At 36.3% G+C, this 14,532-nt stretch overlaps 1 protein-coding gene across 1 annotated transcript in view; it reads left to right on the top strand.

Annotated features, from left to right (window-relative positions):
* The window catches only part of LOC102585591 (protein fluG-like), a 53,594-nt gene that overhangs the window by 33,936 nt on the left and 5,126 nt on the right, over nt 1-14,532 (top strand). Inside the window, exon 10 of the mRNA XM_015308721.1 lies at nt 5,894-6,066. Coding sequence (XP_015164207.1) covers nt 5,894-6,066 — 173 coding nt within the window. The remainder of the gene's footprint in view (nt 1-5,893; nt 6,067-14,532) is intronic.

Below are 14,532 nucleotides of genomic sequence, written 5' to 3'. Positions count from 1 at the left end.
TCTGAATCTTCTATGGCCATTAAGGCAATGTCATCAGCATCTTCTTCATAAATGTCCGAACCTTTTCCCCAAGCTGCATACATCGCTTGTTCCTTCTCTTTGTTTTTTCTTTTGCTTAAAAGTTCCCTCTTCTCTTTTTCAGCCCTTTCCTTTCTCCATTCTACTTTCCACATAGGATAGTCCTGAATCTAATGATCAGTTTTACCATACTTAAAGCATCCTCCACTTTGTGGTTTCTCTATAGTCTTTTCCTTGGTGGGTGGTGACTTTTTGCAAGAATTCATTCCCCTTTTGAAGAGTTTCTTGAAGTTTATATTGATCAGTGCTAAATCCTCATCATCTATAGCTGATTCATCACTTTTAGTTGCTTTGAGTCCAATATTTTACTCTTTGTTTCCTTCACCTCTTTTATCAACATTCATCTCATATGTTTTGAGATTTCCTACTAGTTCATCCAAAGTCATATTGGTTAAATCCTTGGCTTCTCTGATTGCAGTAACTTTTATTTCCTATGATCTAGGCAAAGTCCTAAGCACTCTGTCTACCTGTTCCTTAGTGGTGTATATTTTCCCCAAGGAGATTAACTCGTTTACCACAATAATGAATCTGGTGATCATATCTTGAAGTGATTCTCCGAATTTCATCTTGAAGGCTTCATATTCAGAGCATAGCCTGGCAATTATGAATTTTCGAACTTGAGTTGTACCTTCATGAGGGTTTTGTAAAGTGTCCCATATTTGTTTTGCGGAGGTACAACTTGGAATGAGATTAAACTCATCAAGTCCTAGTCCACATACAAGAATGCATTTGGCTTTTGCATTCTTTCCCAGCATCTTGTAGTCAGCTTCTCCATATTTTTCTTTAGGTTTTGGTACAGTGTTTCCTTCACTATCTTTAACAGTAGGAGTTAACGGTCCATCAGTGATTCTAACACATAGTTTGTAGTCTTCGGCTTGAATGAAGTCTTCCATCCTTGTCTTCCACCATGAGTAGTATTGTCCATTGAATAATGGTGGTCTGTTGATGTGCTGTCCCTGACCATGTCCGAGAGGAGGTGCAAAACTCATAATGATCTCTATCTTGAGTTATTATACTCTTGATTCAGATAACCCGCTCTGATACCACTTGTTGGAATTCTTACCTCCTTAATTCTATAAAGGAACACGTATTGACTTCTTGTTCCTCACTATTTGAAGTTAATAGTAAAAAGAATAACTCGTTCAAAATGTTGTATTATTTATAGCACCTTCAAATAACACAGTAATTACACACCTAGTAACCTAATGAATTATAAACTTTAATTCCTAGCTACCCAAGACACAAACCCCCAGGCTTGAGTCTTCTATCATTCTTCAAACTTGTTAAACGAAACCTACTCTCAACCCTTGATTGTATTAAAAAACTCTTGACTACAATCGTACAACTTTTTCTCAACTCGCAACACTCCCCAAGTAAATATCAACTCTCACAAAACTCTTGATCATGTTTTGATTTTCTCTCAGTGTAAGTGCGCAACTTTTCTCTAAGAAACCATGCCCTATTTATAGATCACACTTCCTCAAAGTCTTGCTCAACTCGAACTTGTCTTCACCGCCTTAAAGCCTTGTTCACCTCGAACTCGACTTGGACTCCTAGTTGTACTCAGCTTCTTTCACAGGAAAACTTAAGCGTAGTTTTCCTACTTTATGTAGTTTTCCTTAATCATGAACTCCTTCTTTTACTTGTTTTCGATAAGACACTTTGTATCACGTTGGCACGACCTGTTCTATGCACTTTGACATTCTTCAAAACTCAGAAGCTCCTAACAATACAATTGTTCATATTCAAAATAACCTCATAGCAGATGTTCAAGAGTCTAAACTAGCTGACATAAGAGAGGAGATGAAAGATGTAACCTTATACCGGTTGTTTCTTACTAGTTGAACCCTTAATAATATCACTTGGGGATACTACAATCGATTGATGAAGACAACAATTGAGTAGTAGAGTACGCTGATAGGAGAACATGCAAACCTTCTCCCTCAAGATTTTTCAAACTAAGGTAAGTCGCCATAATTGGAACAAAGCGCACGATATTGGGACTACCCTGCTAGATCAAGACTGCCCAGACAAATGGCATACGGCATACCTAATGTCAAAGGAAACAATGAAGAAATAGTACAGTAATAATCACTAACTGGGACAAAGAACAACGAGAACAATAGATGCACCTAGGAATCCTAATGACCGCCTTGTTTGCTCAAGTTCTGAGACTGACCCCACAACCTAAGATTAATGAAATGATGTTATGAATTTAAGGGTTGTTTGCCCTGTATCATGTATCGAGGGCCGTTTCCCCTTCTTTGTATTACTAAGAGTCGTTTCCCTTTTTTTATAACTAGAAAAAATGTCATGCCTTTAACTATTAATGCTATGATTTGTCTTAGTTTATAACAAGCCCAAGACTTAAAAGTATTGGTTATTACATGGTACAGTATTAGGGCTCAAATTGTCTAACCTCTCACCAAACAAAGTAGTCTCTGAACTCAAAATCATAAAAGTTTTTGCCAAATGATGTAGTTGAACGACTCAAATTGTTAATTGTTCAATGAAACTTGTGCCTAGAAAGGGGTCAATATGTCCTCCTTGTAAGCACTGAATCAAAATAAAAAGGTCCCCCTTCTACATAGAAAGGAGTTATTCGTCTTAACTTTGTTCCTTATGTACCAGATGATTATTTCACTGGCATAACTCATGGTTGATATTGTGTATCTAGTCAGCCTTATTAGGTAGAATGCCTTCCGTTGTGGGTTATCTACCGACCCTAATTACTAAAATGGGTTCTTTCCGAGAAAGAATTACTTCTACCAATGGGCTAAGTAACTATCGAAAGTCATTTTTTGTATTGCATCTAGAGAATTGACATAAATAAGATCATTGCTTAAAGAGTTTTATTGTTATTAGTGAAGAACTTGGTTTGCCAAAAAGTGATTTTCTAATCCATGAGTACTTTTTCCAACAACTCAAACAGAACGTAGGTCTGAACAAGGATTGTGGTGGCTAATCCTTACGGCTAAAGTTTTCTCCTCCATGAAATGGATGGTTACCTCATATTGCTCAAAAAGATTATAGTTTTAAAAAAAATAATCAAGGCAGCTGATCCTTACGATAATTTATTACCCATATGTGAGCTTAAAGGCTAATCCCTGACCCCTTCCTAGCGAATCGAGGGTTTTCTCTTCAATCACTAAGACAAACATAGATCCAGTGCATCCAGGTCAAGCTATTAGATATATACTTCAGGAGTGACGTTATCAAATAAACAATTGATACCACAAAATGCAAAACAAGTATCTACGGGATATCCTTCATGGTTGTTGGTAAATAGGCAACTCATCATGAGCAACAAATAGGCTCCCCTTAATTCGATGGCCATGCAGTATTCACTCTCCTGATCAAGTAAAATAAATTTGAAGTTCGGATAAATGTTTCTAAGAAGCTGTGGGCAAAGGTACATGCGAGGACATCAAGGAATGTTGCACCTCCTGAAGAACGTTAGATTGGATATCTTTAGAAATGTAGCTTGCGACAATAGGCTACTTCTTGTCCATCCTTTAGATTAAAAATTCCGAAGGGAGACCAAAGGACGTGCATGTTGTACACATTTCCTTGACCGAGGTTTTTGTCATGAATGGGTTTTTCTTTGGAAATAATTAATAAAGCAATGATATGGGTAAAAGCATTAAGGGTAGCATTAATGTCCAAGTTTGTAATGGCTCGGGTTAAAACTTAACAAGCGATACATGACAAAATAGTCAAAACACAATGAAATAAGCACCCTTCATATGTGGGGGCGAACGCTCTCTTTTCTTTCGAAAATTATGCAACAAATATTCCACTTCTCGGGTACATTTTATTGGGTATCAAAAAAGTGGTGTACTATCTATGTGAGGGAAAAATAGCCTAGTCAAAGGACAGATTGGACGTGACACGTGGTTTGCTAGAGAAGAAGAAATGTTTCTTACAACCCAAGAAAATTGGGAAAGATTGTCCCCTGCGTAACCTGAAGTGATCCAACTCTAGTCTGAGCAAAACTGTTCTATGACTAGTAAACCTTGAAAGGCATCCCTTGGTTGCCCCCCCTCATAATTACTTTTGGGAAGATCAACAATAAATCTCGTGCCTTGCGCCAACAATTTTGAGCCTAGTGTTAGAGCTTAAGCATGTGCTACTAGGTAGCCTTTTTAGTGCTAAGTGTGTATTCATTTCACATTGAAGTGACAAAGTGATATTTGAACTATAAAAGATTCCTCTTCTAAAAATAGAAGGCATCGGAAAAATCATCCAAGTCGCTCTAGTGGCCTCTTTTATCATTTTTCCCTTATAATCTCAATGGGAGAAGGACCTTCACCTTCTCGTCACTTTTATTTTTCTCTTCCTCACAATAATTTACATTTCTCTACTAGCTACCCACCTTGGAGGTTTTGGACAAAGGAAATGTACTTGATCGACCATAACCTATTTATCTTTAGCCCCCATTTACATATTTTATTAACCAAAATGATGATTTTTTCCGCTAAACAAGATCATTTGTTTATTAAATATTTCATACTAATTAGAGAATTTCAATAATAGTATCAAGAAATATATGAAAGGTTGCTTTTCTATAAAAATCTAAAAATAATGACTGCACAATATTGCTGCATCTTACATCAAGTAGGAAAGTGTCTTCAAAGGGGTGAAGCTATAGTGTGTCAAGGATGGTTAGGTGAATAATCTATGTTGGAAAATTATATTGTGTGTATAGATAAAATGTTGTTTGATATGGTTATATATTATATTTTAAACACTCTTGAAATAACTTGATGAGGTAGCTCCATGATAAAGAGTGTTCAAGAAAAGTCAAGTGCATGCTACTATTACTATGTGTCCTTGATTTTCTTTACTTTCATTAAAATTTTAAAATAAAACTTAAAAGAAACTCTACAAACTCAAAAACAAAAATATTCCACAAAGAAATTTTAAAAAATCTCACCAATATTGCTCTCCGTTCTTCATGTCTCACTGCTATCATTATTGTCGTCAAAGGCTAGTGAAAGGTTAAAGTCTAAAATTAATATTTTCTAGTTGAACTCTCTTTTCTCTTTCTCTTATTTTTTCTGCTCCTCTGATCACTTTATATTATATGAACTAAAATATTACGTATATTGATTTTAAATTTTTTGGCGCATCCAAAAAAAAGTCAATTAATAATATTGCGTAGTTTGATTTCAAAATTTTTGGTGCACCCATTTGTTAAGCAAAAGTGAAATTCCTGACTATATCATTATGTCTTCTGCAAAAAATAATTATGATCTATCTTTTGAGAAATTTGGAAATTGTATGAAACATAAATGGTCATACATTATATGTTGTGATTCAATAAGCTTTCCTATATTTTCTCTTCTTCAAAATTAGTGGTATAGTTCTGCAACATTGTCCAGCACGAAGTATTGTCTACTTCTCGTGTCAACAAAAGTTCTTGGTTTAAAAGTCTCATACAAAGAATAATCTAATGGGTTATTTTCAAATTTTGGTTGGTAGATTCTGTTTCCTAGCTCACTTTGTAGAGTTATTATTACATTATTTGGATGTTACCCGCTGGCTATATCGATTTACTACTTTACGAATAATCTTTTGAATATTTCGTTGTCCATGATAGCTTGAAAGTTAACACAAAGTAATCCTTCGGCCAATTATTTCCACATGGAGTAAATATTATTGTATATGTTGTTTAATCAAGGTCAAGTACAATAAAGTTCATTTGTTCATGTAGTTCTCTTACTGTTCTGTCATGATGTTGGATATTATTGGTATTTCCTTGCTTGTATTAGAAGTATATTGAATTTGTTCATTTCTTGTGCATCACTTACAGGTTGTTCCCCAACATCGCTACTATAGTTATGTGAAGAAACATGGTGTTGGCTTAACTGTTGAATGTATGCGATTGAGTTCAATATCTGATGATCTCTGTCAAGAACATTCTCTTACTTCCTCGGGTGAGGTCAGAGTTATTCCCGACTTATCAACCAAACGCAAAATCCCCTGGTACTACTTGAAAACCTATGCATTATTTCTTGATATATTCAATTTCCTTTTTGTCTATCCTCTTGAATTTAACATTTGAATTTAAATTTCAATCGAGAAGTCATAATCATAATGGGATATGTTTGTAGAGAATAGCAAAAAATAAGTATATTCGGGGAACCTTCTGCTAGCCCAAGATCGTTAATTAAGATCGAAATATTCAACTAAGGAAGCTAGAAAGTAAAAGGAAGAATTTGGAAAGAAGAACTTTGTAATGGAAGAAGGCTCTTGATTTAGGTTTTTGGTTTTGGTTAAATACAAATGTACATGGCCATCCCCTATTAATACTTATGTATGGATGATTATTGGTTCTAGATACTAAAAGATCTAAATTATTCTATTATTTTCTACAAATATCATCTCTAGAATATCTACAAGAAAATTCTAGTAATTTTATCTTCTATTCTAGAATATTTAGATATTTCTATAAGATGTCTATCTTAAATACTACCCTAGACTATTCTAGAAACTAATCCATGATATTCCAAAATATCATTTTTAACTTTTTCACACTCCCCTTAAAGTGATTTTTTGGAAACTTCCCCAAGCTTGTTGCAGAAGAACTCAATAAAGCTCTTGAACGTTCCTTGGTGAAGATCTCAACAATTTTCTCTTGAGTCCTCTTACTTCTTCAATTGGCGAAGTTTTCCCATAATCGATTAGTCGTGCAAAGAAACAAGAATATGTGTTGATAAAATTTTCATTTCTGTAGCACACTGGCTTGACAATTGACCTCTTTCATCTTTGCAAACCACATGAGTCAGTATTGTGTTGAGTTTCATATTCTTGAGCTTTCAGGCTCCCCTCCCCCTTTCTCGTAGCTTCCTAACAATTGTATTATTTGGAGAACCACCTTTCTCATCTAAGTTGATGATGATTTGACCATCAATTTTCTGAAAAGCCTCAACACCCATATAGGATCCACAATTAAATTTTGTTTCGAGCACCTCAATAATTTGTTTGTTAGCTTTAGAGCTTCCAGAAAACATATCGTTTCTCTCCATCTGAAATTAGGACTTCAACTTCTTTTTCATCTATTTGGTTTTCATCTTCTCCATTTGCTTCCAAGGTTTGCTCCAAGTCTGTGATTGTCCTCAATATGGTTGATGATTGACCAGAGACTCCAACTTTTAATACATCTCCCTCATTGTTTTATGTGAAATGTGAAATGCTCACCGTTGACATATATAGCTTCAGACACTGCTTGTTCAGAATCTACTTCTTTGATTTATTCAATAGTCATACAAAACATATTAATAAATGTACTGAAGGAAATAAGTCAATCACGAATGCCAATAAGTTCACTCTCAATCTTTGGAACACCAACTACAACAACACGAGAATCAACACAATCAACTAGGACTACGATTTGCATCAGGGAAAAAGATATTGTAGTATGAGTACCAAAATAACGGGTACTCAGTAGAAATCATAGGCTAACCGATCTCGTGATTGCAATAACATGATAATAAGCGAGTATTAAATATGGTAATAAGGTAATAGTATAGGCGTAGCTAGACAAGAACTATAATAGAGATACCAAGACAAATTTAATGACAAAAGCAATAAAACTATCTAATACCTAACTGGATCAATATAAGCTCAGAAGGAAAAATAATGGCATATCAATAATAACCATGCAAACAAGAACCCAATCGAACCCTCATAAGCCTGGCGAGTAAACATAAGAGCTACACAACAAGGAACAACTCAGTAAGGAAGACACATGCCTTCACAAAATCTTATGTCGGGGTGGCTACCAATCACCCTAGCATCCCCTAGAATCATACTTCAGAGTTGCTAAAATATCTAACATATCTCAAAATATTACATCAAAATAGCTACACAAAACTTAGCATCCTCAGAATCTCACATCACAGAAGCCAGTTCGACTTTGGAAACTTACATAGAAATTTCCACAAGAAAGCCGGCATCTTCCTGAATCATACATCAAATAGCCATAGAAATCAAAATATAACTAATGAACTAGCAAAACCTAGGCTAAGGCTCAACAACATCAATACTAAGTTCATCCTAGCCTATTCACAACTCACGGGAACAACCATAACATTAAACTAATCATGATCAACCCAAAAACATTAGCGAAACAACAAAAATAAGGCTAAACCAATTCAATAACAATAACAACAAGGAATTATGCTAAAATACCAGTTAAACACTTAGCAAATCATCATGGTAGAACCACCAACAAGCAAGGTTTAAGAATAGTAAGTCATGGCCTACCTCAAAGCTGAACACACGCACTCCGAATCTCTAAAGCGGGCCATTTCCTTTCCAAGCAGCCTTCAAATGATGCCACATTATCAAAATAGTGATCTCAGCTTCAATACAATGGTTTTAACTTCCATAAAGAAATAATCAAATTTAAATCGAAAGATGATATTGTGGGGACCCACACAAAGAATCGCAAAATTGACTCCGTCACTAGGTCCTTACTAGTTCAAGGATCTAATGCCCTCATAAATGGGCCGAATCCAAGCTCTAAAATACCTCAAATAAACCCATCAAGAAATAATCTCAACAAGACCCAATTCAAGCTAAAATCAAATAAATTTAATGAGACTTACGGGTTCTGTAGAGAGGGCAACGACCAAAACAATGTTCCTCAGCTCAACCCAACTCAAACACATGAAAACCTACTGATATCGTTTGAAATTAAGCTCTCAATCTCATTTAATGAAAACAATGTAGAGAAGAGAGAGGTATAAATGCCAGTGATGTCACATAGGTGGGCCAATCTGTATAGGAGTGGCGTTGCACCGAATGACCAAGCTCGGCAGGAGCAACATTTAACTAGACTGTGTGGGTCTGCATTTGTGAGGTCGCCAAAGCAACCCGGCTCCTTATGAGTGAGTCTAACTGATGTTACTATCTTCTGTAGGAGCATCCGACTCTCCAACAGAGCGGCTCCACTAAAGTGATCCCTACTTTGCAGGAGTAGCTGCACCAACATCTAGTGCATCGACTCTTGGGATTTTAAATCCCGAATCTTGAATGGATCCTTGGAAGTCATTTGGGATTCAACCAACACAAACTGAATATACTACCCAACCAGAAAAGAAATTTCAGACTCAAAGGAACTGTCTTAAGTTTTTGAAGAAGGCCATTTATATGAAAAATGGGTTCGATGCTGATATGCTCAAATTACTCGTATAACAATCCAATGAGTAGGTGATTGTTAGCAATATAATAACCCGATGTATGAGGTCGGGGTCGAATCTCACAAGGGGTGGTATAAGTAAGAATTCAATTTTGAAATTAAATCATGATCTAATCTCTTGTAGTGAGATAGTAACAATCATTCGACATAAACAAAGTTGGATATTTACAATTATCAATTAAAGGTGACTTAGCAACCAATTTTATCAAGAATAAACCAAAACAAGTGTTTTGCAAGTGGATTAACAATTTAGGAGTGTGCAACAGTGAGTATAGATTTCAAATAATGGATTGATGTGATAGCTCAATAACATTAGTTGTCCATGGGGTAGGCTAGATTAATCTCAAACACAATATATATTTCTCAATAACAACATGCTTATCATAAGAGCTTTTTTCAAAGCCTCCCTCTCTCGTTATTGTTCCCGGACCACCCATCCCTTCCTTCCCCTTCGCCCGACCCGGTGAGATCAGATTTCTAGAACGAGAATATGCTAAACAATCTATTACCTTGACATATATTTTCTTATTCAAGCAAATCTAGCATTTAGAGATGAAACCCCAAATTTCTCTTTTCAAGAAAACATGGAATTCAAATATAATATGCAAGCATCAAACCAACCATCCACTTCATATAACCTTTTTCAAGCAATACATGAAGATATAAAGTAGAATAAAGTTTAGAACCTCAATTCATAAATTAACATATGACAAACAATTTAAATCCATGAAAGCTAATGTAAAATAGAGCAATACACAAAAATCCACTAAATCAATCAATACCCGACTTAAATTACACACCTCTATAATCAGGGTTTTAGCTATTCATAATGAAATTAATCGAAATTATACCAAAAAAATTGTCTGATTTGATGAATTAAAGCTTCAAAATCTAAGAAACCCAACTCCAAATTCCACAAAATTATATTACAAGCTTGCTTAACACACACAATCTTAGAATGTTCTTCTTTATTCTAATCTTAAAGAATGTAAGGAGAGTTTTTCTTCTTTCCTCTAAGCTATGTATACCTTCCCTAAAATCAATCAAAATTTCATTTTGAGACCCAGTCGGTGACATTAGTCGGGCTCACCAACTGACACTTCTTCTCACCTTTTCTTTCTTGACCTTAAGTTTCAGGTGTTTGAACCACAGTTGACGAGCTCAATGGACATCGACGTTCTCATTCGGTGAGTCGTGAAATATCACCTATGATCATAATCTCTATTTTAGATCAACTTTTATTTCACTTTCAGTGAGTTCTTTTCATCTCGATGATAGAGTTTGGCGAGTCACCATTTAATCATTCTTCTTACCGACCTTCCTTCAGCTTTTTAGCAGAAGACTATGTCAATTTTGGTAAGGTCTATCACTTTTGGCAATCGACAAGTGACTTCAGCGAACATCAACTTCACACTTTCTTTATTCTTGTGTTTTTGGCTTCTTTTATGCATGTATTTGTCCTTGCTTTGTTCCTAAGCCTTCATAACAACAAAACAATAGTTAAACATCAGATATGGACATAACATGGCATTAAGGACACTATTTGTTGAACTGAAAAAACCTTAAATGCGTCTAAAATCTCCTATTCATCAACACCCCAATCTAAACTTTTGCTTGTCATCAAGTAAATTAAGAATTTCAATTAGTCCAACAAGGGTGTGTACAAACAGTACTTCTTGTGAGCCAACATGCAAGTACTATCACAAGGCTAATTTCAAGTCTATGTAATTTTAAATTATGCACAAAAAACCTCAAATGATGACTAGCCGGTGTCACTAAGTTCACGCTCACGAATGCTCACTCATGATGGAAAGATATGCTTCAACAAAAGTATTTAAGTTTCCTCATAAACAGACGAATCCATGTTCTTACAAAGCACATCAATAATGAATTTAAGAATCAACACAAACTTTCATACTCTCAAAAGAAAGACATGCATGTCTAAAACCATAGGCTTGCCCATATTTTCCAATCATATGTGTCAAAGGTCTGTTTCTAATGGGGCTGAGGGTAAATGTGTGATCAATTTGGTTTATGAATTCACTTTTTTCAAAGCATTGTTGTTCTCGACAACACCTCTTCTCCTTTTGACATAGAGACTTAACCTCATTTAGTTCACAACATTTTTTCTTATTTGACTCATTAAGAACCCCTTTTATTCAATCACGCACTAGAGAAAATCAAAACATCAGTTGGTGATACACTTTTTTTTCAGTTCATATTCTTTTTTTATATACATATGGAGGGGTTCAATCTTTTGCCATAAGAACCAAAGATGAGTCTCACAATTCTTTTTCACTCGGACAAATTCTTTCCTCCTTCCTTACAACACCCATAACTTAAGCTTTTGGACTAAGCGGATTATTCATACAAACTAATAATTCAAAAAGATTTTTTGGGTGAGAAGGGAGTGACATTTTCGGTTAAGAGGTTTCAACAACTTTACCAACAGAACAGATTAAACTCAATTGGTGCCAAAATGGGTGCACAGTCTCACAAGGTAGTCACAATGTATGTATGATAATTCGTCTCACTCTCAAAACTTGTGCATAAGATCAATTCTTGCACTCACCAAAGTTAAACAATTAAACAAAAAAATGAGAATTCTAGGAATCCACACACGTGACTTTCATGTAATCCTCACCACACAAGGCACTTTTAACACAATCATTAGGCGTAACTCTACAACATTAATCGTGCATGCAATGGTCATTACACGTCTCACAATCGATACGCAATTAGTCACAATGAGATGCTAGAAGTTCATGCAATTTGAATTTCCTCATAGAACCTACACAAACACACTTCTCATCAAAAGAACTATCCAAGACATTGATATTGTTCATGATCGACTATCCAAGACATCGATATTGATCATTATCAACATTCGAATGTTTACAATAAGTGCAAGATTTTCCATCATCACGACACAACTATTCTGGTGCAAATAGAGAAGGAGAATCAAACATCATCAAAATTAAAAACCAATAACCAACAATAAACTATATAAATACCACTAAACCAAAATATAAAGTTGATATTTAAAACAACCCAAATGAGAATCAAAGCAATATATACAAACAAAAGGGCTAGGCACTAGCAAGTGCCCTTACCTCACCAAAAATAAAACAGTTTTGTCCTCAATGTGAAATCAAATAAATGCTTAAAAAGTAAGGATACGACAAGGACCCTCCTATCAGGCTATGCCCGAGGAAAACTATGGTTGTGGCTCATGGAAGCATCATCAATTTGGGTATCAATTCCTAGAGCATTGAAGGAATGAGTGGGGTTTGAAGGATGGGTCCCACTCAGACCAATGGCGGAGGTATAAGAGAGTGCTCCATAACCGCCTGCACAAATGTATCTTGTGAATCTGCATAAGTGTCCTCACTCTTTTGCCCATCTCTCACAAACTCCTCAGCATCCGTCTCCAGAGTGTCGGAGTCCTCATCAACCTCACTACGAACTCTCTAAGCTATAGAAATTGTATCTCCCACTATCGGACTAAAGAAGGCTCAGACGTCGGAATATCGAGAAGGGGTACCTCACCAAATAACATTGTAATGTCCGTGGACTTAAGCTAACCCACATCTATCCTCAAAGCAACAACATCAGCTTTCAAGGTTGTCACCTCCGCATAAGCACCCTTTACTCTCTCACGCTCTTTAACCCGAGCGGTACTAGTGTCTAAACTCAGCATGTACTCCGTCAATAAGGTCGATCTGCTACCTCAACCTGAAGAGGGGCAAGAGCGGCCTGAATGGTTGCAACAATCAAAGTTTGTACCTCTCTCTAAAGACGAGAGGCTCTAACATACGTTGAATGTGAAAGGCTGCCCATTTGATAATCTAAGGTAGCAGGGTCCATCTCCGGAGTTGTATGAACTGGTGGAGGCTTCTTCCTAGACGTATCATCTCTCAAATAGTCCGACTCAATCCATCGGATGTCACTGGAGGAGGCCGGTGTAATCCTCATATTAGTCACCTCGACAAATGGTACTCCAGCCAACTGGCATAATTGAGTGATCAAGATCGGGAGTGTCAAAGACGTATGTTGCTGCCTTGCTCTCAAGAGCATCTCCTCAACAATAATATCACCCAGATTCAGCCTCTATTTAGAAATGATACAACTCAATAATACAACCTTAGGCTATCGGATAATCAACTCACTTTGGGAAAACGATAATCAACTCACTTTGGGAAAACATCAAAGTCTTGCTGATGAACCTAAACCAATATCTAGCCACTACATTCAAATATTTCTTTTTAATATCCACCCCTTCCCTGATCCATGGTGGAGCCATGTAAGATAACAATGGTGCAAGCCATCATCTCAACTCGTTGAGAGGATGTTTCATCCTCTCTTTGTATGTAATCATGTCTTTGTCTCTACAACCCAATATATCATTGATTATACCTGCCTCACATTGGACCTTTTGCCCCGAATTTTAACTTCATCAACCGGTTTATAAACAACTCATTTATCTTCTTTGGGAGAACTCGCGCATATGCCTTATAGAAGTCATGGGCCCAAGTAGGTATTTATGGTGTCCGTGCTAGGGTGAATCTCTCAAACCTATGATACCAAATGGTACTCCAAACTACTGGATTTTCACGAACCAATTCCTCAAGTCATGATGGTGCCTACTATAGCCCACCAATAGGTAAACCAACTCATAACCCAGAATGACAAGTAATGAGTATAATGGTAGAGATAAATTGAAGCACACTTTAAACAACAAATCAAGACAGAAGTGGGAGGCAAACCCAAACTATATACAAAAATATCCCTACCAAAACCTAGAAGTCACGAGTACAGAGTTGTGATAATAAAAGGGTACAAGTCCTAAAAGTAGACCAAAACAAAGATGTCTCAAGGTACAAAAGACTATCTATACACTATCCATAAAGAGACAAGCAAGAAATGGAAGTTGGTACTTAAGCCCTTAGTAACAACGTAAATCTAAGTATAGCTAAACTAAACCTAATTGGACCCCATAAGCCCAAAAGGTACACTTCTGCACAAGTTCAATAAAAACCCAAATGGACCCATTAGTCCAATAGGTACACAGAATAGCTAACTACAACAACGAAGAAAAGTGAATCTCGAACCAAGAAATGGAAGTTGGTACTTGAGCCCTTAGTAACAACCTCAATCTATAAACACCGAATAATAGGCCACTTCCAGATAGCAGACTCCCAAGGGCACTAGCCCAAGTAGCAAGAGTAACCTCGAAGACCCCCCCC

This window comes from Solanum tuberosum, unplaced genomic scaffold (genome assembly GCF_000226075.1).
Source record: "Solanum tuberosum cultivar DM 1-3 516 R44 unplaced genomic scaffold, SolTub_3.0 scf00091, whole genome shotgun sequence".
Classification (NCBI taxonomy): Eukaryota; Viridiplantae; Streptophyta; class Magnoliopsida; order Solanales; family Solanaceae; genus Solanum; species Solanum tuberosum.
The sequence above is the reverse complement of the archived record's forward strand: the minus strand, read 5'-3'. Positions and strand labels throughout refer to the sequence as shown.